This window comes from Melopsittacus undulatus, chromosome 4 (genome assembly GCF_012275295.1).
Source record: "Melopsittacus undulatus isolate bMelUnd1 chromosome 4, bMelUnd1.mat.Z, whole genome shotgun sequence".
Taxonomy (NCBI): domain Eukaryota; kingdom Metazoa; phylum Chordata; class Aves; order Psittaciformes; family Psittaculidae; genus Melopsittacus; species Melopsittacus undulatus.
The window spans coordinates 36907234-36932286 of NC_047530.1; the positions used below are offsets into that span (position 1 = coordinate 36907234).

The window sequence follows — 25053 nt, forward strand, 5'->3', positions numbered from 1 at the left end:
GACACCAGACGGCGCCCTCCCGCGACGCGAAACTCACGCGACGGGTGCGTCACGTGGGAGCGCTGACGCGGCGCGCAGGAGCGGCGAGATGTGGCGCCACCAGCGCTCCGAGGGAGCGGTGAGTGCGCGCCCCGGCGGCGGGGGGCTTGGGGAAGTGGGGAGGTGTGTGACAGCGTCGTGTTGTCATGGGAACAGCGGCTCTGCCTGCCGCTCCGGTCCTGGGTGACACCCCACACACACACACACACACACCCCAGCCCGACCGGTGCCCCTTCCCGGCGCTCCTCCGGAGCGGCTTCAGGGAACGGCGTGAGACACTTGGAAGCGAAGGAGGCGGCGGCGTTTCCGTTACTCTGCACGGCGCGGCCGCCCGGGGCAGGCAGAAGGACGGGTAACAGCTGCGGGTGGCTCACGGGGCAGCGGTCCGTGTTTCCACCAGTGTTCCCGCTTGGTGGTGTCGGTGTCGGCGTCCGGATCCCGAATGCTGTGCACCTCCCTCCCCGCCCCGGGAGCCGCGGGGGCTTTTGCTTTGGGGGGGAGAGAATGAAGGTCGGGAATTCGGTGTCAGGGCTTAGATTGCGACTGTTGGAAGTGGAGAGTGGCAGAATGCTTGGGCGCTGGGGTGCGGTAACGGGAGCTAGGTTTGGGAAAGGGCCGTTACGCAGCCGGTCTCCCGAGTTACTTCAGGTGAAGCTCTGAGGGACGCTCTCAAAGCGCGCGACCAGCAGCGCTGGGCTGAAGTCAGCGCTGGGATTCTCCCCAGCAGCGCTTAGACTGAAGCTGAAGCCCTCTGCACCCAAACTGTTTCCCGAGAACAGCGGTTGGTTCCATAGAAGGAGTTAGTGACAGCTGCGGCGGTACAGGTGCGGTCACAGGGTTGTAAAGGGACGCTCTGAGGCGCTGCAGGAGGGAAACGTAGCGCTCTCTTGGGAAGCTGCTTTGGCCTAATTAAATAGGAAGACTGAAAACCCACTTGGCATAAATAAGTGATGTGTACTGGGAGCTGCAGTACAGGGGAAAGATCGACAGTGATAGCACATGTTGGTGAATTGGGTCTGGTTTGGGTTTTTTTTTCATGTTAGTGAGTTGGTTTCTATGTTTTTGAAGCTCTAAATGCAGAATTTTCCCCAAAAGGTATGTGTGCAAAGGATATTGTGTCATCACCTGTACGGAAATGCTGGGAAATGTAGTCAGTGAGCTCAGCTGTTTTTTCTATTGTGATTCTTAAGCTGTGTACTTTTAATAAGCTTAAATTTTGGAGAAAAAAAAAAGAAAAAAAGGTTTGTTTGTTTGTTTGTTTTTTAAGTCGGTTAAAATAAGCCCAGAAAACCTGAAATGACCTTTTGTTTCTGGAAGGGAAAATGTATTTGTCTTGTCCTGAGTGCAGCTCATCTGGAAAACAGATCTTGTTACCATAAAAGCTGTTCATCTGAAAAATAGATTTTGTTACTGGTGTAGTGCAGAAAATAAGCTTTCCAATCTGAATGATTTCTGGTGTGCATGAGCAGTAATAATATGAATTGAATCACATCATTCATCTATTTTGTTTTTCTAAAATACTTACCTATATATTTATATATCATAAGTATTTATAATTTTTTCTAATGTTTTTATTTATATACAAATATTTCCCAATAATATTTTAGGAAACAGAAGGGAGGTTCTCGTGTATCTTTCCCTCAGATCAGACAGATTTCTTTTTACAGGGAGATGCTTCTGTTGCTGTGGTTTAGGTTTTGCATATTCTTTTGTCAGAAATATTCAAGAGTGTGGGTGAGATTTATTGTGTTGAAAATTACCAGTGTCTCTGTGTGTTCTGAACCCTAAGTAAGGTTGTGGTTTGCTGCCTTAAGGGTTTTTATGATTGCTCTGGCATTATTTTTGCTTTTGTGTTTAAGAAGGGTTTGGTCATGGGTTTGGGGGTTTTCTGTTTCTCTTCTTCCTTTTCTTCCTATTCATGCTTCCAGTCTTGGCCTCAACATTTTGGTTTGGTATCTAAAATCTGGCTTGTACCAGTGATATTTACATGTGTTTCTCTGTGTTGGGACAGAAGTGTTCTACCTTGTGTCACTGTTGAGGTCAATGTAATGTTTGTGTAAATGTTTTACTAACTTGTTGAACTTGGTTTAACTTTCAACTTCTTTAAGTTCATCCCATGTAGATATCTGAGCATGTTTCACTGCTCGTATTGGTCAATGATAAACTCAAATTGGAATAAAGTAACTCGACTGATATTTTATGTGCTGCCATGACTTACAATTTTCCTGACATAGTCCACTCCTACTACCTGAAAGCAAAGGTGAAGAAAAGAAGCGCAGACACAGTGTCTCTTGTCACGGTGCTCTGAAGTGTTTTTCGTTACAAATCTCTTGAGTGGAATAGCTTTTGCTTCCATCTTGCTTCAGGTTTGTGCCTAGCATATTCATTATGTTAATTATTACTGCTTATTATAAACTCAGTAGCTGGAGCGTACTGATGGTGGTTTGTGTTTTACCTGCTGAACTGCTTGTTCATGTTAATGAATTTATGCTCATATTAGTGTTACCCTGTTTTTTTTCCTTTCTGTTTGTTGTTCATTTTATCCATCTGTTGTATTCTGGTAACAGCTCGGATTTTAAGTTGTTTCAGAGGAACTCTCTTGGAAACGTTTTTCCTTCTGGGTAACTAGTCTCTTGTCTATCTCTACCCTAAATTTTTTCTTCCAGTCTTTCCAAATTCATTTTCCATTGCCATTTCTGTTACGCTCTGCTAATTTCTTTATCTTGTCTCTGATTTCTTACTGTCATAATCTATTTTTATGCTTCTTGTGGACACTGTTTTGCTAGTGTGCTTGATTAAATGGTCTTCAGCACTCATAAAAGAGGTTCCATGTCCTTTTTTCATTCTTACTGGGGATGGAGAAAAATAAAATCCCAAGGTTGTTTAGGGTTGGGGTTATTTTGTCCTTATGAGCATAGAGGTGGAAAGTTAAAAAAGGAAGAAGCTGAGGATGGAAAGTGTGAAATGATGGTGGATGTCAGAGAAGGGATAAAGGAGAGAAGCTTACTGAGGGAGCACTTCCTGGAAGGCTAAGGCTCGTCCACTAGTAGATCTCGAAAGAAAAGTATGGTTAGTGATGGCAGTTGCTGGGATATTTTCGGATCATCAGAGATGCCGAGGCTTGCATAAGTGTCACGTGCGAGGTTTGTAATAGGACCCTGCAGTTTATTCTTAAGGCAGGTGCTTGGGTTGTATTTGAGATGTATCAGGAAGCAAAATCCTTACACTGCATTAAATAACAATGCGGAAGGTAGTACTCATTACTGTGGCTTATGTTCTATTAAAACAGCGTGGCTTCTTAGATTTTCAGTAGACCTCCTTGCTGTCATGAAGCAAGCATGGGTAATGCCAGCTGAGTCTTAGTACAGATCCATAGCTATGAAGCTGTCAAATGGCTTAGCACTTTTCATTAACTCTGTTCAGGATAGGAAGTTGTTGCAGATTAGAATTAAGTTTTTACTCATTTCCACATAAAATGTGAATATTTTAGAAACTACTGCAGTTGGAGTTGATCTGTCACAGAAGGGTGGCCAGGGGTATCACCACTTTATGTGGAATCATAAAGTCACTTCTTCCTCTTCTCAGAGTGTGTTTCTAAGGCAGAGTGGATCAAGAGCTTGTGCTTCTGCCTGCAGTGCTCTGCATTTAGTAGGAGCAAGAGGGTGCAAATACAGGTCACAGAAGACAGGCAAGGTTACCCTTCTACAAGGGGCTGTGTGTTTTGTGCTCTAGAGATGGCTGAACACTTGAGTGAGTTAGTGAGACATTTGAGGAATGACCCAACGTGATGTTGTTTACCGGGTACGGATAAAAATTAATGACGCTTTGCTGTAACTGGGGACAAAGGTGAAGGATGGAAACAATAAGTCATGCAAAGGCAAAATCTGGGATAAAAGGCAGTGGAGGATAAGTGAATTCTTTCGGTGTGGGAGAAGGTGTGTGGAAATAGAGCCTATGTCTGATTCACATAGAAAGGAAAGGAGAGGTTTGGAATTAGGAATGACTAAATGTGGGATAGAGGTATCAAGCAAAGATTCTGAGAGAATAACGTAGTGGGGCTGAGCAGATCACTAAAATACAGTTGAATGTGAGGACTAGAAGTGGGTGAGGGTCTCAGGCAGAGCAGATAAACAGCCATATGACGTAAGGTGTTCAGTGCTGTGGGTGGACGAATGTGTTACCAAGTGTCTGGAGAGTGATAAGGAGCTGTTTGCTCCTTCTGTATGCTGAGTGCTCTGTGTGTGTGTCAGCACAGGTGATACTGCATATGGTGGGACATCTGGCCCCATGCTCTTTTCTGCTGTTAAAATGCAAATAACAAAGATAGCTATATATTCTCCTACCTTATACTTGAGCACATGATGAACCCTTTCATTTCTGTGCCCATATCTTTTCTTTATTAGCATTTCTTAGGAAAAATATATGCAAAGAGTTAAGTGTTAACAGAGAGGCATGCTTGTATTTTGATATCCAATACTGCATCACAGAACTTTGGGCCCTTGGCTTATTGAATCTGTTATTAGAAGTTGTGTAAGCAACCTGAGTGCTCAGGGCAACCAGTTTGGGTGTGAGACTGCGGTGGGGTTTTGCTGTGTTTTTTCTAATTCTGAAAATGAAAACTGTCAGGAAAAAATGATGAAAAACTGAAATGAAGGCAGAAAGGGAAAGTATGAAAACCACCAGAGCGCAGAGGCCAAGTGCACCGTACAGTTCAGTCCCTCTTGTGTAGCACAGGCTTTTCTTGGGTATGAGGATGCTGCTGGAAGGATATGCCTTCACAGCCTCTTGTGTGCTAATCTCTGCCAGCAGCTGTTCTTAGTCCAAGATAAAATTATCTTTCTGACTCTGAATAACACTTGTGTTCTGCCATGGCACCCCAAGTATGTAAATGTTAGGGTGATGTGGTTTGCTCTGAGCTCCCCTTTGGTGATGCTTCTTTTCAGGTAACATTTGGGCTTTTTGGAGGTTGTTTGGAGGTACTTCAGATGCTGAGATCCTTTAAGCCAAATCAGAGGAAAATATTGTCTAAATAAAGGCAAAACCTGAAGTACTGGGAAACAAACTAACTCTTCTGCATTTGGGAAATGGAGAAACCTTTACTCTGATAGAACACTTGGATGTAGTTGTAACACTAAGTGCAGTAAATCACATCTTTTGGATGAAGTGTTGAAAAGCATCTAAAGGACAGAATATATGTGTACAGACTGTTGTGAGGTTCGGGTTTTTTGGGGGAGATTCGCATTTTTTTCTGTAGTTTTTTGTGGGGTTTTTTATTTATTTGTTTTGATTGTGGGGGGTTTGTTTGGGTTTCGGGTTTTTTCTTTTATTGCTTTGGGGTTTTTTTCTGTTTTTGTTTTTACTTTTTTTTCCTAGAGACTTTGAAAGGAGAGGGTTCTTGGTAATTTCCATTCCTGCTTTTTTTCCTCTATACAGGACCCACTGCAGCTCTGTGATTGCTGATCCATGCTTAACTGCTTAAGGAGTCCTGGCAAGATGGCAGTTTCAAGACTTCCCTTCTTTCTAGCACTGGCATTTTCCTCTCTTTCCTTCGTTCTTTCTCATTGGAATAGAGAGATGTGGTTTCAGGATTTCTTTCCACCCAACATGTGCCCTATAAACGCCAAAGACAACACTTTTTATGGCATAATGTTTGATGCAGGAAGCACTGGAACCAGGATTCACATTTACACCTTTGTGCAGAAGAGCCCAGGTAAGACCCTGTGTGAGTCTGTGCACTTGGAGTATGTTGAGTTAGGTTCCAGCTTCCAAAAAGGTTCAACACAGCATTTGGGAGCAATTGGAGATTTCTACAGTTTGTCCTTTAAATGGTCCTCTGGCAGATGATTATTGTATGTTTGTGGTGGTGTTTTGCTATGAAAATATGGTTCTTGCAAAGTTTAATTCTGAGTATACTGGAGAGTTTTGAATTTACAAAGATTTTCATCTATGTAGCTCTTTAGAGGAATGTTTCACTGAATTGGAAAGAGACTTATGCTGTTGCATGTTGCATTACCATGAATTATATCAAGAACACTGAAGGTTTGAGCCATTTCAAGGTGCAGATGCACCATGCTCCAGTGTATCTGCTTCTTACATGGTGCAGAGGTACCCGAGTTGGCTGCACATGCACCAGGATTCAAGAGGGTAAATTAGCTTGGGTACAGTGAGTCAGCAAATTGGCAAAGTTTGAAGGCTGGTTAATGGACTTGGCTAAATAAGCCCTTCAGAGTCACACATAGTGCCTGCGTGGCTTCATGTGATTTCAATCATAGTTTGGAAAGACTGGTACAAGGTCCAGGTCTGATGAACTCAGCCTGACTTGTAATATGAAATACTCCTGGGTAGCTTCTAGACCAAAGCTGCTCTAGGAGCAATGATCACACTTGAGCTCAGGCAGTTCTGTTCTGTGTTTGTGAATTTAATGACTCACCTAACAATTATCAGGAGTTGACTGTGTGTGTTTTGATATGAATTAGTATTGCACAATTAGCATGGGGACAGAAAGGGAAGGAAATTTTATCAAGGTAAGGCAACAGTCATGATACTTTGTTATAACTCATTGTAGTTCACAAATGCAAAATGAACATACTTCTAACAATGTGTGCTTAGTAAATTGTGAACTTTGAGGATACAAGGGCAACATTCTATTAAATGTGTTTTTGAAGTAAGGAGCAGTGCTTGTTTTAGGAGGCAAATAGAACTTTTGACAGGGGATATCAAGGACAGTCACTTTGCAGGGATTGCAAACAACCTGTTTGAAACGAGAGGAAAAGATTGAAGTTGTCCACTGTTTCATGTCATGTTTCATTTGTGCAGAAAATCTTCCAGAGCTGGAAGGAGAAATCTTTGAGTCTGTCAAGCCTGGTCTCTCTGCATATGCTGATCAGCCTGAAAAGGTAAGGCTTTCCTTCATTTCCTGTGAGTTGGTCTTGCTTCTACTAATATCAGTTAGATGCTACCAAGCAGTTCAAGTATTACCTATTGTAATTGCAGAGAGTCAAGAAAAAATATGAATGTTCTACTGCTGGTTCTCTAAACCTTTTGCTCTACTTTTGTGAGTTAATTTCTACACAGTGAAATGGGAGCTGTTCTTTCACATGTTTCATCAATGGAACAACGACTTAATTGCTTAAATACTATATATAACTACACTGTATGCCTTTGAGAATTTCAGAGACAAAGTGATTTGGGGGTTATAGCAGCATTCCATACTCAGTGTTTATTTCCCCTAAAGCTATTGCAGATATTAGTAAATATATACTTCTGTCTCATTTACTAATAGTTTTCTCGGGTTTTCCTTTGGGTTGAAATCATCAGTGCTGATCACAGTTCAAAATGAGCGTATTTTGTTTTGATATGTTTAGTTCAAAGTAAAGGGTTAAGACTGCAGGGGTTCTTTTTTGTTCATGATACACTGAAGGTTCATTTCTCTGACTGCTAAAAATATTATTTTTTTGTGTGAATATTTTTTTGTTATTGTGTGTTATTTTTTGTTAATAAGTTATGGAGAAGGGGAACTATAAACATGCACTTAGCAGGTTAAGCCCGGCCTTAATTTTTCTTCAGGTGTATTCTCTGTTTCTCTCATCAGACTTCCAATAATTTGTTTTGATTCTTTGCTGTTATCTTTGGAACCATGGCTTAGAAGCCAGTGCTCAGTGTAGGACTCATTTCAGTCATGATCAGTTCAAACACTTGATTACAGTTTTAGCTGAATAGTAATTTATGTACAGGTAATTTATGTACTCTTCTACTGCCTCAGGACTTTTGTTGCTTTGTTTATATATGGATATTTTCAAAACACATTTGGACAGTTCCATCTTCCATAATCAGATGTATTAATTAACATATAAATTTATAATTTTAATAAAATTGAAGTTAGATGCCACCTTCTTTATTTTCAAATGGGAGTGGTTGTAAATTCATGCCCGATGCCCTCAGTCCATGGATCACGAGTCAGAAATGAGCAACAGAGCAGAGAGACCTAAAATAGTCCTCTTGTTGTGACACAGAGGGCCAGTCCTGAAGTAATCTGCCATTTTCCACATCCCCTGTGCTGACAGTAAGCTGTTCACAAGCTAAAGGAGGTGCCAGAGAAATGACAGATTAGGTACTCTATCTTGTGTGCTTTAGCAGTCTTGGAGCTGGGGGCTAGCATAGGGGGAGTTTCAGGTTTCTCATTTTGCTCAGTTGTATTCAGTGCTACAAGAATTTGAGTGTGTAAATTTATGGAAGAGTAAATGACTTTTGGTTGTTTTTTTTCTTTAACTTCAATGGTACCTGCCATGATTTCACTAAAGCATCTTCTTTGTTGGGTGGGAGAGGAGAAGAATTCACCCCAAAATAAATTTGTTGACATTTCACAATGTTTATTGCTAATGCCAAATTGTAATTGTTAGAGCAGTGTAAATAGTTGAGAGCCCAGCAGTGATGCCTGTACCTTATGTGGTAACCATTCTAGAACTGGCATTTAATTATACTGCTTACTATGGGCACACTTGGAATTCATATACTGCATTTACTGAAGTCTCCAGACATTCCTGTGACCTTGGTAATTTCAGTCTATAATTGTACCACTTAGTTTCATCATACTGCAAGATGTTCAGGTTTGTCAGGTAATCAGTTCCCTCCCCTCCCTCCAGCCTTTCTGAAAAATACTTTCCACAAACAATAACATTTCTCTCACCAAAGATATGTCTTTGAATACTCTTTTCTTTCCAATGCAGACATTCTCTTTAAGGTTCTAATAAATCTAGCATAGTTTTTATACTTATCCTGAGTGTGGGTGAGGTATTTTCAGATATTGAATAGCAATTTCGCTGGTGTTGAGGGGGAATTAGGAGGCCTATTTTCTGATAGCCTGTAGGAGGAAACTAAGAAAAACATCTTTGTTTTTTTAGGGAGCTGAAACTGTCAAAAGATTGCTGGACATGGCCATAGATGCTGTGCCACCTCATCTCTGGAAGAAGACCCCAGTAGTGTTAAAAGCCACAGCTGGTTTGCGTTTGCTGTCAGAGGAGAAAGCTCAGTCTTTGCTTTTAGAGGTAATATTAAGATCTTTCGAATGCACTAGTATTGCTCTCCCTGTTTCATCTTTTATGACTCAGTTCTCCATTCTATTTAGCATAAGAGAATTTCAGCTGTGAAAAATGACTGTAATCCCATGTTAGCATGAAACTCACAGACTTTACAGACTTCCTTGTCTGGTCCTGGAATCCTGTCTTGGTGTGGATAGAAGACATGGAGTGAGAAACCTACAATACTGGTTTCTTTTTTTCCTGGCCCTTGAAAGAGGAAGAATAATGTCTATTCCACACGCTTGTCTTATTTTGTACTGCTGTAAAAAAGAAAACTTTCTCTGTCACTCTGAGAGCAGAACAAGACGCTTAAGACCAAGGAATATTAATTATTATTTCTTTCTTCAGGTGAGAGAAGTCTTTGAGGAATCACCATTTCTCGTTCCAGAGGACAGTGTTAGCATCATGGACGGGTCTTATGAAGGTACGTTTTAGAAGGAGGAAAAAGCAGATGCAAAGAGAAATGGAGGGGGAGGGAAGAGAGAGGGGGCAGGATCTTATACACGTGAGAGGGACAGAAAAATGGTCACTAAACAGAGGGAAAAAATAAAAGGTTTCTAACCCTGTTTGAAACAATGCCATCCTGCTTCTCCTAAAATGTGTTGATTACTTGGTCATCTTTTAAGCTACAAATGCAGATGCATAAGTTAGCTAGATAGGTTCATCTGAAACCTTCTGGGGTTCCAAAACAGAACGTTATCTCAGAAATAAGTACACAGGCTAAGTAGCTGAAGCCTACTCTTGGGAGTTAATGGAGGAAAGACGGTGGCCAGCTCTGAAAGGCTTTGTGACAATATATAGTAAGCAGGGAAGCTTATGAAAAGTGCCTTGTAAATTTTGCAATATCAGCATTAAAAATAATTATTATAATTAGATCATCAATTTTCAGGTTAAAGATGGAAGCATTTTGATTATAGAGGAGAATAAAGGATAATTGTCAAGTATTAAAAAATATTTAACATAATAAACCAATAAATTTTATAAGTATTTTGATGGGAAAATTGCTGCTGGTAAATTAGGAAAGGAAGTAACATAAAATACAGGGAAAGGTGAAATATATTGTAGGTTTGGAGTGAGTGATGATAACACTAACTTTTTGGCTACATATCCAGACATATTACCTTGGGGAATAGATAGGTAATAATCCCTCTGTGTGGATGCCTGAAAAGAGCCATCTGTGACTTTTATTCAGTTCTGAACGTTTCATTGTGGCAGATATATTGCCAGTTTGGAAGGTGTTCAAGGAAAGCAGAAAGAATTATTGTAACTCTTAAGCAATTAATAAATGGTCAGATGTTGCTCTTTATTATCCCTTCATATGGGCCAAGAGAAAAGGAAAAGTAACATAAAGTCTGCAGGTGTTTGGTGAAAGGCAGTGCAGTGCATAGTTTTTCATTAGGGGTAACAGGTATATCTTATGGCAGGGAGAAGTGTTGTATTGACAGGGAACAGGCGTAACAGAGCACAGTGCAGCCTGCCAAGGTTTATGTAAAAATCCCACCTCTTGACTGTCACATGTTTGCCTGTGTTTGGGTGACAGTCATGCCAGTGTCAAGCAAGCGGCTGGAGTCAGAGGAGTTGTTAGTGTTTTACTGGTTGCTGTTCTGTCTGTAGTGTATTTACAGAAACCACAAGATTAAAATGCAGAGTAGTGTGTATGCAGTTTCTGGATTAGGAATTGAAATGCTGGGGGGGAGGAAGTGCCCAAGAAAACTCGGGCATTCTGTCAGCTCATTCTTTGTATGTTGTTTGGATAATAGACATGTGCATACTTCAGTTACATGGATATTACAAACATTTTACCTATCCCATCTTAGGAGACTTTAATGAATCAATAATGCATCATATCAATTATAAGTTTTAATTAATCTCTCAAGTATGGGGTGGTTACATGAAGTCAGTCATAATTTCCAAGTACAAAAATAACATGTGGAGAGGTGGTAATGGTGGGCAAGAGATTGTGGGAGTATTCAGTGGTGACTTTTCTTTCCTTTTTTCTCCACTCTTTGCAGGAATTTTAGCCTGGATCACTGTGAACTTTCTGACAGGTAGCTAATTCTGTATACCTTCTCTCTGAATATAAATTTGATTCTTTTTCTGTGGAGGTGATTGCCCTTAAGTTGCTCAGCTTTGGTTGCTGTGTCCTGCTTTTCCTTCCCACTGTGGCACCAGTGCTAAAGCAGTGAACTATGCTGGGCAGATTGTGTTCCAGAGGGTGAGCCACACCTGGAGTAAGGAGGCATCTTAATCTGGAAGATGCCAGGATTTGCTCAGGACTGGGAAGCGCTGGCAAGCAGGTTTCTCTAATGTACATAGAGGGGTGGTACTGCTAATCTGTTGGAAGGTGGGAAACAAGGTTTTGCAATGTTCTTCATCTCAGCCTGAATTATGCAGCTAAAATGGTCCAACAGGGGATGCACTGCTGCTTTAGTCCTAATGGCTCTAAGAAGTTCTGGGAATGCAGTCTAGTGAAGAGAAAAGAAAATCAGTATTCTGGTAGATACAGGAACAAGCAAAAAAAGCTGCTCTGGGTGAAAAAAAGTCATAAACTTTGTCTCTTACTTTTCAGCTTTTGCTGGATACTTTGAGATTTTTCTGCTCTTTGGATGTGAAATTGGAATCAAGGAAAAAAATCCTATGAATCTTTTTGTAGTACCTTCTGCTTGCCTACCTTTTCTTTACTGTTTTTGTCTTTGAAGGCCAGCTCAGCCCTCCTGTATTGCTATCATACTGTGATGACTTGGCGACTATCTGAATATACATGCAGTACCCACATTTCAGCATTTCTGCAGCACTTGGGGCTGCTCTGAGCATGCTGTTGTTTGCAGGGCAGCTGTCAGGCCAGAACCAGCATACTGTTGGGACTCTGGACTTGGGAGGAGCCTCAACCCAGATCACGTTTCTGCCACGGTTTGAGGTGAGCAGTGGTTCAGAGTGTGTGGGTTGGGACTGCATGAATTGGAGAGCCCTGAGCACTGCTGTGCTCTCTGATACCACTTGGTCACCACTGGCACAAGCAGAACATCTGTGGTGTACAGAACATCTGTATTTCTGTTCCCTTTGACATCAGCAGTTGGCTGATAGGCGCTTGCAAACAAAGGAGCCTAGATTACAAGGAAACAAAAAGAAAGCAAGCAAATGGGTAAACCCAAAGAGAAACAGCCATTGTTTTCTAGACCCAGGCTGAGAAAGCAGATATTACTTTGTATTCAGTAAGTGTACAACATTTCCAGGGAGCATTCTTACATATTAGAGGAAATTTAGGGTCTGTACTGAGTTACCTTTTTATTTTTAATTTTTTTCATTCCAGTCTAATACCATCCTCACTAGATTTTGGAGGGGGGAGTAGCAGGGTATAGGGGCAGTGTCTCATGGGGTAAACATCTTACAGTAGCACAGTCAGTCCTGTTTTCTTACCAGTTTCTTCTCATTTCCTTCGAGAATTCCTCTCTGTCTCTCAGTCCATATCTCCTGTATTTGTCACAAATTCTATGGCTCATCAAAAACAGATTGAACTGGGACCCACGTCTAAAATTTGCATGGGAAAATGACATTACTGGAAGGGCACTGTAGCATTCTTTAACCTGTTATTGTGAAGTTGTTTTTTGTCACTCTTTTGTAGAGGAGTCCTTTGTTTAACTTTTTTTTGTTTATTTTTACAAAAATTGAGGTTCTTGAAGGGTGTTTGGCAACCACAAAACGCATGGTTTTCATATCAGGAGATTTTAATTCTGCAGTAGTGAGTCATGTTACAACATGATGTGCAACCTTATCCAGCCCAGCAAACCCTCAAGTACTCCAGGCTTGCCCTCTGTTTTGTGTTGATAACACCTGCTGAAGTGGGCACTGGACCAAGAGGAAAGGGTGTTGTGTGTCAGGGTTCTGGAGAACAGATAGGGCTGTGAAGTAAGCTGGGCTGCAGTTCAGGATTCAAACAACTCCTTAGAGCCCTGCAGGAAAAGGCCTTGAAAGTTTGCTACTGACCAGGACCAATGATGTGAATCCGTAGGGAAGTTCAGAGTCAAGGTTCCTGTTGCCTGCTTGTACGCTGTGTCTGCTTATTGCCTATATTGTCAAGTTCATACAAAAAAGCTCATACATCACTCAGTATGTCTCTGAAGAGGTTTCCCATCTGGCTGAATTAGCAGGGATTTCCCCCTTTGATTTTCAGAGGATTTTTCTCCCCTTCCTGCAGTCTGAGGCAGCCGCATGTTTGCTCTTGTATTAATTTTGAACGAAGTACTATAGTAGTAAAAGAATCATTGATGAAATAGAGGTTACAGCCAAACAGAGGACAAACCATGATAGCTGCATGGAACTGTTTTTGAGTATTTACCATGCTTTTTGTGGATCTATTGCCAAAGGCATAAGCCACTGAAAACCTATCATAATCATTATGAAATTGTCAGTCTGGTGCCTGCTCATTTAGGAAGAAGTGTGGATTTCCACATTTTTGTGAAAGTGAGGCAGGAAAAAAGTTGGTTGTTTTCTTCAAACATTTTTTATTATTATTTTTTGTCTTTGGGATCTCTAATTTTTTTTTTTTTTTAATTTTTGTGATGTGAGGTTTAGAAACAGAGCTCAAAATATGGCAGAGTCTGGGTGTGTTGGGCCAAGGATGTGATTGCCATACCAATGGAAATCTATCTGAGGCACAAAACAAGTTTCTGTTTGTGTTTGATCAGCAGAAACTCAAGTTGAGACTGTTAAATCTCTTCCAGCTTTGAGCAGGCTTCTGTGCAGGACACTGCAATTAGTGGATCTGCTTACTGTAGTCGTCAGTTTACTGGTGACTACAGGGACTCTGCAGCTTCAGTCCTCTCTGAGATTCTGCTGCTTGCCCCAGAGTAACAGGGTGTCTGATATGAATGCACAGGGCCAAGAAGGTTGGGAGAATAAGGTCACTAGCAGAGGAAAGACAGAAACTGGGATTGAGATCTCTGGGACTGAAAACAAAGGAACGAAGTAAATGACCTCTGAAGTGGTTCAGATTTTCAAGAATGTGAAAGTTAGTCTGGGAAGAAGGTAGGGACTGAGTACCAGTGGGGTGGAGGTGCACAATGAGGGAAGACTGAGAGAGGAGGAAAACAGGAGGTGGTAATTTAGAGGAAAGCACTTCAGACAGGAAGTAAGGCAGCCCTAAGAGTGAGTGGTCAGTGTTTTCTTGAGCTATCAGCAAGACATTTAACATGATGAAAATGTGGTCTATACTTTACTTTGCATTTTTGTTTCTTCTGAGTTCCTGCATTGAGATGCCTACTTTGACTTGCAGAAGTTATAGCACTTCTAGTGCAGCTGATTTTGATGTGGACTCTCTGTATGTAGCTTAGCATGTAAGTACTCTGAAAAATTCAGGTATCTTGAATTAGGAAGTATTTTCATCCTGATCAGCTGCGCGTCCCTATTACACATAAAAGTAACACAAAGATGCTTATAAATGAACTTGGTGTTAAAAGCTGGAAATACTGCAGCAGTGTGCACCATTGGAAAACTGTTCTTTGTTTTCAAAGCAGATGAGATGAGTGCGCAGTAAACCCTATGGGTATATCTCTGATACAACATCAGTTGATTATTCTTTATTGCATAATAGAAACTAAAAGATTTCTTCTCTCACTTAACTTTTAGGAAACTTTGAAGGAAACCCCTGGGGATTTTCTTACCTCATTTGAAATGTTTAATAGCACCTACAAGCTCTATACCCACAGGTGAGGAGCAAAAAGGCTGCTGTCTCCACTGGGGAAATCAGTCTTTCTGCAGCCCCTGAGCTGACCACAAATGGCTGTGTCATCTCATTACCAGCTGTTGGAAACATGACTTTTTTACTAGTTTTCTTACCTGTTTGAAATATTGGCAGAAGTGGAACATGACATTAGTTGACTGGAAACAGTCCAGGTTTATGATTAATACCACTGCAAAGGAATATTACTCTGTCAAATGAAGAGGAAGCATTATGGGTCACTGTATTTAAGGAGAAGAATACGTTTTACAAAAGCAAGTTCTCACTACAAGCAAAAAGGTGGATAGTGTGTCAGAACTAAACTTGGTCAGAGATTTGGAAAGAGGACATTCCTGAGGTTCCTTTCTTCCTAGTTCTTAGTTCAGAATGGCACATCTAATCACCAACTAGACAGAAAGTAAAACCTAGACTGATATAAACCAAAGAGACAACCACAGGCAGCTGTTAAAGACCACGGAGCACAACAGATTCTTGAACCAACTGGAGGGGATACTTGACCTGGAATAATATAATTGTGCTTACTACATTAAGCTGACAAGTTTGTGAGATGTCTGCATTGAAATCCAGAAAGCTTATCTGTACGACTTGCAGTCCAGTCAGAAACTCAACCATGTATAGTAGAGATCTCAGCCCATTACTAGAGTGGTAAAGATTATAATCTCAGTCAGTTACAGAATATGCTTACTTGACAGCAAGAGCTGGTTTAATAGTTCTCCTCTCCTTCCGCTTACATTTACTGATATAACTGATTGCTGTATTCACCAATACAATCCATTAGAGTGTTTAAAATAATTGGGATTGAAAATCATCTCCTGAAAAATGAGGGAGCTGGAGGTTAGTTTAACTCTGATTATTCTGTAAATGTTTATATTGACATGACTAAAGGGATGAGTAGCCAAACACAGAGGTGGGAATGAAAGGCCAGAGTTTAATCTAGCTGTGTTGCTGAAGCCAGCAACATGTCATGACATTCTCATAAATGCTGTTCACATCCTAGCTTGTAATGAATGCACCGGTAATTTGTGGAGTCAGAGGTGAATTTCACACAAAGGAACAGCTCCCATTTAGTAGGAGGTTCTACAGTTCTGTTAGTTCTACCCTAAGAGCACACAGTGTGTCTTATGTGTGTGACGTAAGAATCACCATCCTATTCGCCATGCAGTCCTCACATACCCTTCTTTCTCCCTCATTTTTAAGACTGTGCATTTTTGCTTTTCATTAATGTCATGTAGAAATGTCACAGCAACTGTAACCACTTTCTGCAGTTTTAATTTTACCCATTTTACAGCTCTTTGTAATGCTTGGGTTTGTGTCACTCTTTTGGTACTTGGAATGTTTCTAGTGAAGGGAACTCTCTGTTTTAGAGAGAGGAGACTTGTGGGAAGCAGCTGAAAGAAATGTGTTCTGGGTGTTTGAGGATTTAGGAAGAGACTGAGGGTGAAGCATGCCAGATGTACAAAAATTAAAACTGTAATGTCTGTTTCTGTTGTTTGCAGCTACTTGGGCTTTGGACTAAAAGCTGCCAGACTAGCAATTCTTGGAGCTTTGAATGTGGAAGGTATGTTCGTATGATAAAATATCCAAGATTTTTGAAGAGATGGTTAGGCTTAGTCTTGTCTCAGTAGCCCATTTCTTGTGTCTTCCTTTCTGTATCGTGTGCTTTTCTATGCTTTCACTGGTATAGATCTGTCCACAAACAGGCTACTGCTTGATAAGGAGTTGTCTTGTGAAACAGGTGCTTTTCCCTGTTTCCAGGTTCAGCCAGCAGTGAGACCAAGCATAAATTCCAGAAATGCACATATGGGGACATACAAGGACCATATAGGCACAGCCAGCCACAAATGCACAGCTCTACAAGCATGCACAGAAAAAACAAACAGCAGGAACAGATCCTTTTCCCAGGGACTGCTGCTTAGGCCAACCCACATCATAGGTCCTCTGGTATCTCTCTGGCCCACCATGTTCCTCTAGACTGCCTGCTGATTAGTCTAGCTTGAAGTCCACAGGCAAATCACACTCACTAACCTCAGTGCATACTTGCATTCCTGAGTCTTTCCAGTCTTTACCCCAGATTTTAAGTTCTTCCAGTCTTCGTGCCCAGAGCTTGGGCCTTTTCTCCTGTTTCTGGCCAGGACCTCAGGTCTCACCACCTTCTGGATACTTACTTGCCAGCAGATGGACTTGTGCTAATTACTAGAATGTACTCAGAAATACTTGGGAATAGGGTTTAAGAAAAAGATGGGACAGGCTGCAGTGATTGGTCACAAGGCTCAGCCAGAAAAGCATACTGACCAGCTGCCTTGTTACGTGTGATTGATCGCCTATTGTCCCCTCTGTTTTCCCACACTTGCCCTTTCTTGATCCCTTGATTTCCCCCTTTTTTTAACCTTCCCCTAAACATCCCATAGTAAATTTTGCAGTCCTACAATCCCCTCAACCATTCTGTAAGAAGTTTGCTTTTTTCTGAGAGACCTGTACTGGCTATAATAATAATGCTTTCCAGTTAACACTGTTTCTGGATGAACCCTTCAAGAGTACATTCAATGGTCCGTATATAGTGGCCACTGATCAGTGACTTAAAAGTTTTTGTCTTCATTGCTCAGTTGCTTTGTTTGTCTCTGTTATCTGCTCTTTGTTCAGGGTTGTGTATCTGTGTGTTTAATTTATTACCTCTCATTTCTCGTCTTATGTGGTGAACCACCATTATCTAGTTATCCTTGTACCATTTACCTTGTTAACAAACGACAAGCCCAGCTGATTTGCAGGACAAAATGGACACAACTTTTCCAGACTGAGACTGGACCTTAATTCATAATCAGTTTGCACTGCACCCATCAATTCAGATTTCCATACTTTTGCTTAAAGACCTTAATGAAGATCTTGCAGCCTTTTCTGGTTCTGTACTGATTGATAAGTGTTAAATTTTATCCTGAGTCTCCTTTTTGGTTTCATTCCAGCTGTGGATGGACAAATGTTCCGCAGTTCTTGTTTACCAAAGCAGTTGGAGGCAGAGTGGCATTTCGGGGGAGTGAAATACCAGTATGGTGGCAACAAAGAAGGTAAATCAAGGAGACTTGTTGCTTCTTGCAAGATAAGTCTTGTCTTCAGAATCTGAGTTTTTCCTTGGCAAATACCCCATCAGTTACTTTGGGCTATGGAGGATACCTGTCCAGTCATAGACATGGACTTTTAACAGAGCCAAAAAAAATGAAGTTGTAAGAATCTCTTAGTACAAATGCTACCTTTATAGGAACTGTTAAGAGTTACTTGTGAAATGAGAGAGGTTTTACTGAGGCTTAGAGCTAAGTGTACCCTGGCTGTGTTAGGGTACAAAAACTGGTAGGCAAAGTGTATCATAGAATCATAGAATAGCTTGGGTTGAAAGGGACCTCTAAAGGTCATCAGGTTGTCCAGAGAAGTGGTAGATGCACCATCCATAGACATTCATGGCCAAGCTGGATGTGGTTCTGGGCTACCTGATCTAATTGAAGATGTCCCCCCTGCTCATTGCAGGGGGCTTGGAACTATGTGATCTTTAAGGTCCCTTCCAACCCAAATCTGATGTGGAGGAAGCTTTTCATGCATCTACACTAGTTTGTGTATATTGCTATGATCTGCTATAATCAGTTCCTCTTGATGATGGTGATTTAGGGTCCTTGCCTACATGCAGGCGCCATGCTGGATTACAGAGGGATATCTAAACTCTTCTTAATTCTGCTGATGCATTAATCTCTGCTTCTTCCCTTTTTCATCCAGTTGCTACCAATTTTTTCATCTCCTGGGTATGCCTCTTTGGCTTACCCCACCTATGTCTTTCCTGACAGGAGAAACAGGATTCAAGCCTTGCTACTTGGAAGTACTCAAGGTTGTTAAAGGGAAACTGCACCAACCAGATGAGATTCGTGGAAGTTCCTTCTATGCTTTCTCATATTACTATGATCGAGCAGTCGACACCAACCTAATTGGTAATCTACTACTTGTGCGCATGTCCATCAGAGTCTAGACAGAGGAACCCTGGAGGCTGGAGCCTTGGAAGGCAGGGAAAGGGAATGGTGTAGAGAAAGGAAACACAAAATGCCGTGAAGGAATGAACATACATCCATCAATGCAGTTTAATGTTCAGAATTCAGCAGATGAGACTTTTGCTCTTAGCTCCAGTTGTACTTGCAGCTCTACAGACCCTGTTACTAACAGATCTCACTCCTTTTCCAGCACTACTAAATTCCAGTCTAGGGTAAATTTAGGTATAGAACACAAATGCTTTCATGTCTATGATGATGTTTTCTTATCTCTTCCTTTTCAGATTATGAAAAGGGAGGTGTTTTGGAAGTGAGAGATTTTGAAAGAAAAGCTGAAGAAGGTAATTGTCACGAGACTTGAGATACTGGTGTGGATGAGAAATAACAAAAGCATGAATGTATAGGCAGTACATGTGTGAGTTTGATAAAAAAAGGTCTATTTAACTTTTATTCCACTTATACCTTCCATGTTATATTACTTATGTCACTTACCTTTTATTATCCAACACCTGCAACCGTTGCAGAACGAAGTACTGATAGAGCAGTGAGGGGAAACAAAGTATTGGCAGCTTTGCCCTTCTGTCCAGGACAGGAGAACATGTCAGTACAAAGGAAAGTGAATTTGCTGTGTCGAGAGCTCCTGACAAACTGCAACAATGTGAATTTAGGAGACTGGGGGCTTCTATAAGTCTTGTCACCTTAAACCCTTTTTAATCTCTAACAAAATGGAGGGAGAGAGTAGAGGTTGAGTCTGACAGCCTCTTCTGCATTCCTTTCCCTCCCCTGTCTTTTTTCCTGAATGCTTACTCTAGTTTTGTACCTCCTCCTGTGAAAAAGGAGCTACTGCCTTGCCATGCAACTGGTGGCTAAGAACAAGACATTACCTCTGAGCTGGGATCATCCTCATGATGATTACTATACTGCATTTTCCACCAGAAGGTCCTTAATTATATAGTTCAGGACTGACATTTCTCTAAAACAGGTATTTTTTTTCAGTTAATCTCCCTGGAAACTCAAGATGGTTTTGAATATGGGGATCAGGCTCTAAAGCTTGAGCATGTGTTGGTTGTTTTTTTCTCCCTGTATATTGAGAGAGCTTATTTCCAGAGATGCAGCTTTTATCTAACACCATCAAACCATTTATTTAGCTCTAGAACATCAGATCAGTTCTGTGATCCTAAATTAATGGTCTTCTTTCTCATCTCAATAGTAGGAGGATGCTGCTTATTAATTGCTAAAAAGAAAGGAACTCTGCTCTTGATGCCTGTAGAACAGAGCAGTAACTGTAGGTCTACAAAGCAACTCCTAATATAAATCCATTTCCCAGTCACAGTCACCCTTGCTAGGGAATCTTGACTTAGCTATAGTGAGGCGATGGTTGGCTGGGCAATAGCTTCGTCTGCGTCCTTGGACATATACACTTGGAAAAAAATGAACAAAGCTGCCATCCTGGAATTTGTTACTGAGCCATCCTTGGACACTAGACAAGGCAAACACATGATCCTGTGTTCTTGATTGATAGAGTAATCTACCAGCTCCCTGCCAGTTATCAATTGAGCAGAGATTCAGACTCCAAAAGAGCTATGTGGATTATGTTGCTGTTAAGAGAAACTGGAAGTACTGTCTGCTTTATTCCCCAACGTTGTGGAACAGCTGTGTAGCATGTACCATGTGTCCTATGTACTTGTTAATAGAAGTGGGTGGCTTGTTTGAGTTGGTTTTGGCTTGAGGTTGGTTCAAGTGTACAATGTGGTTTTAAGCTCTTATTTTGCTGAGATCCCCCCTTCTTTTTCTTTTTCCCTTCTTCCAGTCTGTGATAACATGGAGAAGTACAACTCATCCAGTCCTTTCCTCTGCATGGATCTTGTGTACATCACTGCTTTGCTAAAGGAAGGATTTGGATTTAGGGACAACACACTCTTACAGGTGAGAAAACCAGAAAACAGTTAAATTGCAAAGCCCAGCTTCCCAGTCTCTATCAATCAACATGCATTAGCTGATTTTTCTGGCTAATTATCTACCGAGTCTTTCCAGTGTTGTTATACGTAGTTGCTGTCATCTGTGAAACATAAGAAACTAGAGAACTGTAAGGAACAACTTCTTTTTCTTCCTTTATAGTTAACAAAGAAAGTGAACAACGTAGAGACAAGTTGGACTTTGGGTGCTACCTTTCACCTACTGCAGTCTCTGGGAATCACTTACTGAGCTGTGGCATTCCCGTGGACTACAGCATTTCTGAAAGGCTAAGAAATCAATTGAAACCTCCATGTACATTGTTCAGCTGGAGCTGGTCACAGAGCAGAACATGGACCAAAGCTATAGAACAGATCTTCACTCCAGACTGGCATTGTGCATAATGGAAGTTGCTACAGTATGATTTATAATTGTGATTGCCATAAGTGATCCAGAATGTACCTTCTGAAAGCCAGCAGGCCTAAACTCCAGCAGAGCATTGCAAGGGGCTCAAAGCCAGCTTTCACCAGCACCTTTGTATAGCCTCCCATTGCTAGAAGCACAGAATACCTGGCATGTGGTGGCAGACCACAGACACTTGGCTTCCCATCCCCCTTTTATTTTAAACATGCATAACTTAAGTTTGCTTGTGAGATTTTAAATACAGAAATTACAGGTGGCATCAACAGTCATTCAGAGAAAGGTGAGTAACTCTAGATGCTGCCAGCCTCCCTGTTCCAAGTACCTGGCTGTCAGATAATATGTTGCAAGAGTCCAGTCTTTCAAGAAGGGGTCTGCTGTAAGTGCACTTTGGGCATGGTTTTGGGAAAGGTGTGGGCTAAAGCATATGTTGTAACTTACTGCGCATTTCTTTAGACTAATCATTTCCTGAGCAGAATGCATGCCCAAGTCCCTTTTTGCTGCCTTTTGCAAGCCTGTGCAGCTGTACTGTGCATCTGGCTACCAGACCTGGTAATTCATTTAGGGTGTAGTCATAACACAGACTTGTGCTGGCACAACCAGGCAGCAGTGGCAGCTATTTAAATTCTACTGCCAAAAGAAGTACTTGTCACATTACACCCACAAGGAAATGAAGGGTGCAGTCAGATGAAAGGGTTTATCTGATTGATAGCTCACTTTGCCATGAGAGGCAGTTCTGCTTCTCTGCTCTCAGCAAGGCACTCCCACAGCTTTCTTTCCTCTGATGCTGGTGCTCCTCCAGTTCCTCGAGGACTGGATTCCCAGCACCAAACGTGAGTTAAATCAGATCACTAAATGGTCAAGTCTAGGACTAGCACAAGTGAAAGAGGCATTGCAAAGCCTGGAGAGACCTGCTGGGCCAGGGAGCTGTTAGAAGGCCACAGCCCACTTTGTAGGAGTGAGCTCTAAGGTGTGCTTTACCATCTGAAAGTTTGGGCTTATCACTTCCTGTGCTGTCCTTAGAAACCTGCTCTGAATGCAGAGCTGTGGGGAAACAAGTTGTTTATGCAGTTGTTTAATAGCCCAATATAGGAAGAGAGCAGAATTAGCATCAGAAACAGAGGGAGAACAAGAACAGAAGTAGCTTTACTTTCTTATCCCTTGTCCATTTGAAATTGGTTTAAACTTCATTTCTGTTGAATTTATTGTAGCACAGTTGGACCCATGAAGTTGTGTGTGCAGCCCTGCATTGCTCTGAAGTTATTTTTAATATATACAGCAAGTCTTTACAGTGTGCCCAGTGCAGGAGTTGCAGCTGTTGAGGAATCCCAAGACTTCTGCCAGGACAGCATGCAGCTATTTGAGTAACAATTTGAAGTGAACCTTGCCATCACCTTCACACAAAACACACAGAAGCAATGAAAGATGACATGTCCTGTAGGATCCTGAGTTTCTTGTTTCATTGGCTGTAGGGAACATCAGGATTGCTCAGATACCTCGAGGCTCCAAGTGCAGACATTGCATTGTCCTAAGTAGAAATGGCTGTGGCGACAACTTTTTCCACCCCATGAAATAGTTGCCTCATCAAAAATTAGTATCTTCTACTCACCATGGAATGTGTAAGGAAAAGATTAATTTTCCCCCGTCATAAGAGCAGAGAGGTATTATTCATGTGGCTCAGTGAAGCTTTTATCCACTGATCTCTTGTGATGAACACCTCCCAGTCAGGCACTTGCAGTTACCCATTTGCTGTAACACACCTTTCTCCTGTAAAACCAAAGACTGCCCTCAAGGTATCTTCTCTGCAGACTGCATTTGAGAGTAATTGGTAATTCCCAGCAGTGGAAGGAAGTACTGCACTCGTGCCCTTACTGATCTTGCCAAGCATTTTGGAGACTTAGGAATCTGCCTTACAGTGAACACAATGTCCCTTCCTCTAATTAGCAGCACAAGTCTGACTGTAGCTGATCAAGCTTTCTCCTTCTGTCTCAGGTTTGACAGCACTAGGGTCCAAGGCCTGCTTTTGACTGAACAAGCTCAGTCAGCAGCAGAAGTCCAAGGGCAGGGGATGGAGCTACCTGTATTTGTCCCATCCCTGACGCTTTGCTGTAAATTCAGGCTGTTTCTTTGAAACACAAAATGCTCATCCTACCTGTACTCCCCCTTACCAGAATCTGTTTTGAGATCCATGGTGGGAAATTCCTCAGTGTCACACCAACCTTCTGTTCCTTCCTCACTGGGAGGTTCTCTTTGAAGAAAGTAGTTGTGTCATCTTCTCAACCACAAACATTTCTTAAGCCCCTTCCTAGTGCTCGTCACAACTTAGTTCATTATAATCTGGTCTGCACAAGGTGACTGCAGGTGCATTCGTTGTTCTTCAGTGAACAATTGTATTCACTTTTGTATTCTCAGAGAACACAAAACAGGATGCAGTGGTTGCCAGCAGGGCTACATTACTCCTGAGAACTAGCTAATTTAATAAGCCAAGAGTCTTCTTCTGGTCTGAGCCAGTACTATTACACACTCTTACTACATCCTGGGGCTGAAAGCTGTAAGCAGTGAGGCTGTATTTGAAACAGGAAGGGAAAGAGACAAGCAGCAGCAGCATTTCTGCCAACTGAACAGACATTAGCCCTGAGGCGTACTTATGGCTTTGATTTTGTCTGAAGGGAGGATGCTCTAGAACAGGACAGGTACCATGAAGAAGTTTCTTTTCTGTGTTCTTTGCCTCAGACTCTGCTACTACAGATGCTAGGTGGGGGAATCAGCTTCCCAGTACCAAAGTTGCATTAAATGTGAGTGCTCAGGGCCTTCCTTTGTCAGTGGCACTATTCATTAACAGAAACAAAATTGCTGCTTTCTATCAGGGGCCTGATCCTGCAGTCATGAGAGAAACAGGAGCTCTGCTCAAAGGTTTTTCTTGCCAGAAATCGTAGCATTGAGCCCCTGCTGTTTACATCTGAACTACTCAATGTGGGTGGGGGAACTAGAGAAGCCAGTCAATTCCTCACACCCTCGTGCAATGAGATTATTTATTAGCTTAACTAAAGATTTAAGCAGCCTTTTAGGAGAAGAGTTATACTTGCAGCCCTGTTTTTTCTCTCCTCCTTCATAATGCCTTTTAGCCAGTCACTAACAGGAACTGCCTAATATGAGTGACTGAACAAGCACAAGTAATGGCTTTCAGTTCAAAACATAAGTTTCATTCTTTCTGCTGTTAATTCCTGATATTGGTCAACCAGATGTGAAAATCTTGCCCATGGGCAGTGCTCATTTAATTTTATGAGTGTCAAATGCCTAATCCAGGAGCCTGGTGTTTAGAACCTAAACCAGAATATTTTGAATGTCTATTTTAGTAATTAAAGCATTTTTAACAATATTCAACATGTTGTGGTGCAGTTTTCTTTCCTAGGTATTATTGTTAGTTTTCATCTCTTTTCCACGCAACCCTTAAGACTGTTCCACAAAAAACCCCATTATTAAATAATACACTACGAGAAGAGCGGGGAAAAGGGTGAGAGACAGATTAAAATGCTTTAAACATATCTGCCACCATGAGTTGTCTCCTTCTGCTAAACACTACCCCTCCTTTGAGTCCAGGCAGTGCTAAGGACCCAGGAGTGATGTTGCAGCTTTAGAAATCAAGTCAGAGAAAACTGACAGTAATTAAACAGTAAAAATTGTAGCTGGCACAATTCAGCACTGAGTTTGCGACTGTTTCCACCTCAGTCTTCAACCCAAGAGGCCCAAATTGAAAGCACGTTGTACAGATTGTTCTGGGCTGAAGACATCATGGTACTACAGGAAG

The 25053-nt window shown here is 41.6% G+C and overlaps 1 protein-coding gene across 3 annotated transcripts; it reads left to right on the plus strand.

The window, feature by feature from the left end:
- Positions 1-55: 55 nt before the first annotated feature.
- Positions 56-24629, plus strand: ENTPD5 (ectonucleoside triphosphate diphosphohydrolase 5 (inactive)). Of its 3 annotated transcripts, XR_004549571.1 has the most exons (15): positions 56-118; positions 5473-5749; positions 6856-6935; positions 8940-9083; positions 9465-9540; positions 11129-11164; positions 11945-12033; positions 14742-14821; positions 16350-16411; positions 17811-17912; positions 18678-18818; positions 19157-19213; positions 20683-20798; positions 20991-21528; positions 22457-24629. XR_004549571.1 is itself a non-coding variant. In XM_034062177.1 (14 exons), exons 2-14 carry the CDS (start codon positions 5503-5505, stop codon positions 21075-21077), a joined length of 1317 nt encoding a protein of 438 aa, XP_033918068.1. In that variant the 5' UTR covers positions 56-118; positions 5473-5502; the 3' UTR covers positions 21078-24629. The 3 variants fall into 3 exon arrangements, 2 of the variants coding, with proteins under 2 accessions (XP_033918068.1, XP_030904664.1); XM_034062177.1 differs by having other exon boundaries at positions 20991-24629; XM_031048804.2 differs by lacking the exon at positions 56-118 and adding an exon at positions 2165-2405 and having other exon boundaries at positions 20991-24629.
- The last annotated feature ends 424 nt before the right edge of the window (positions 24630-25053 follow it).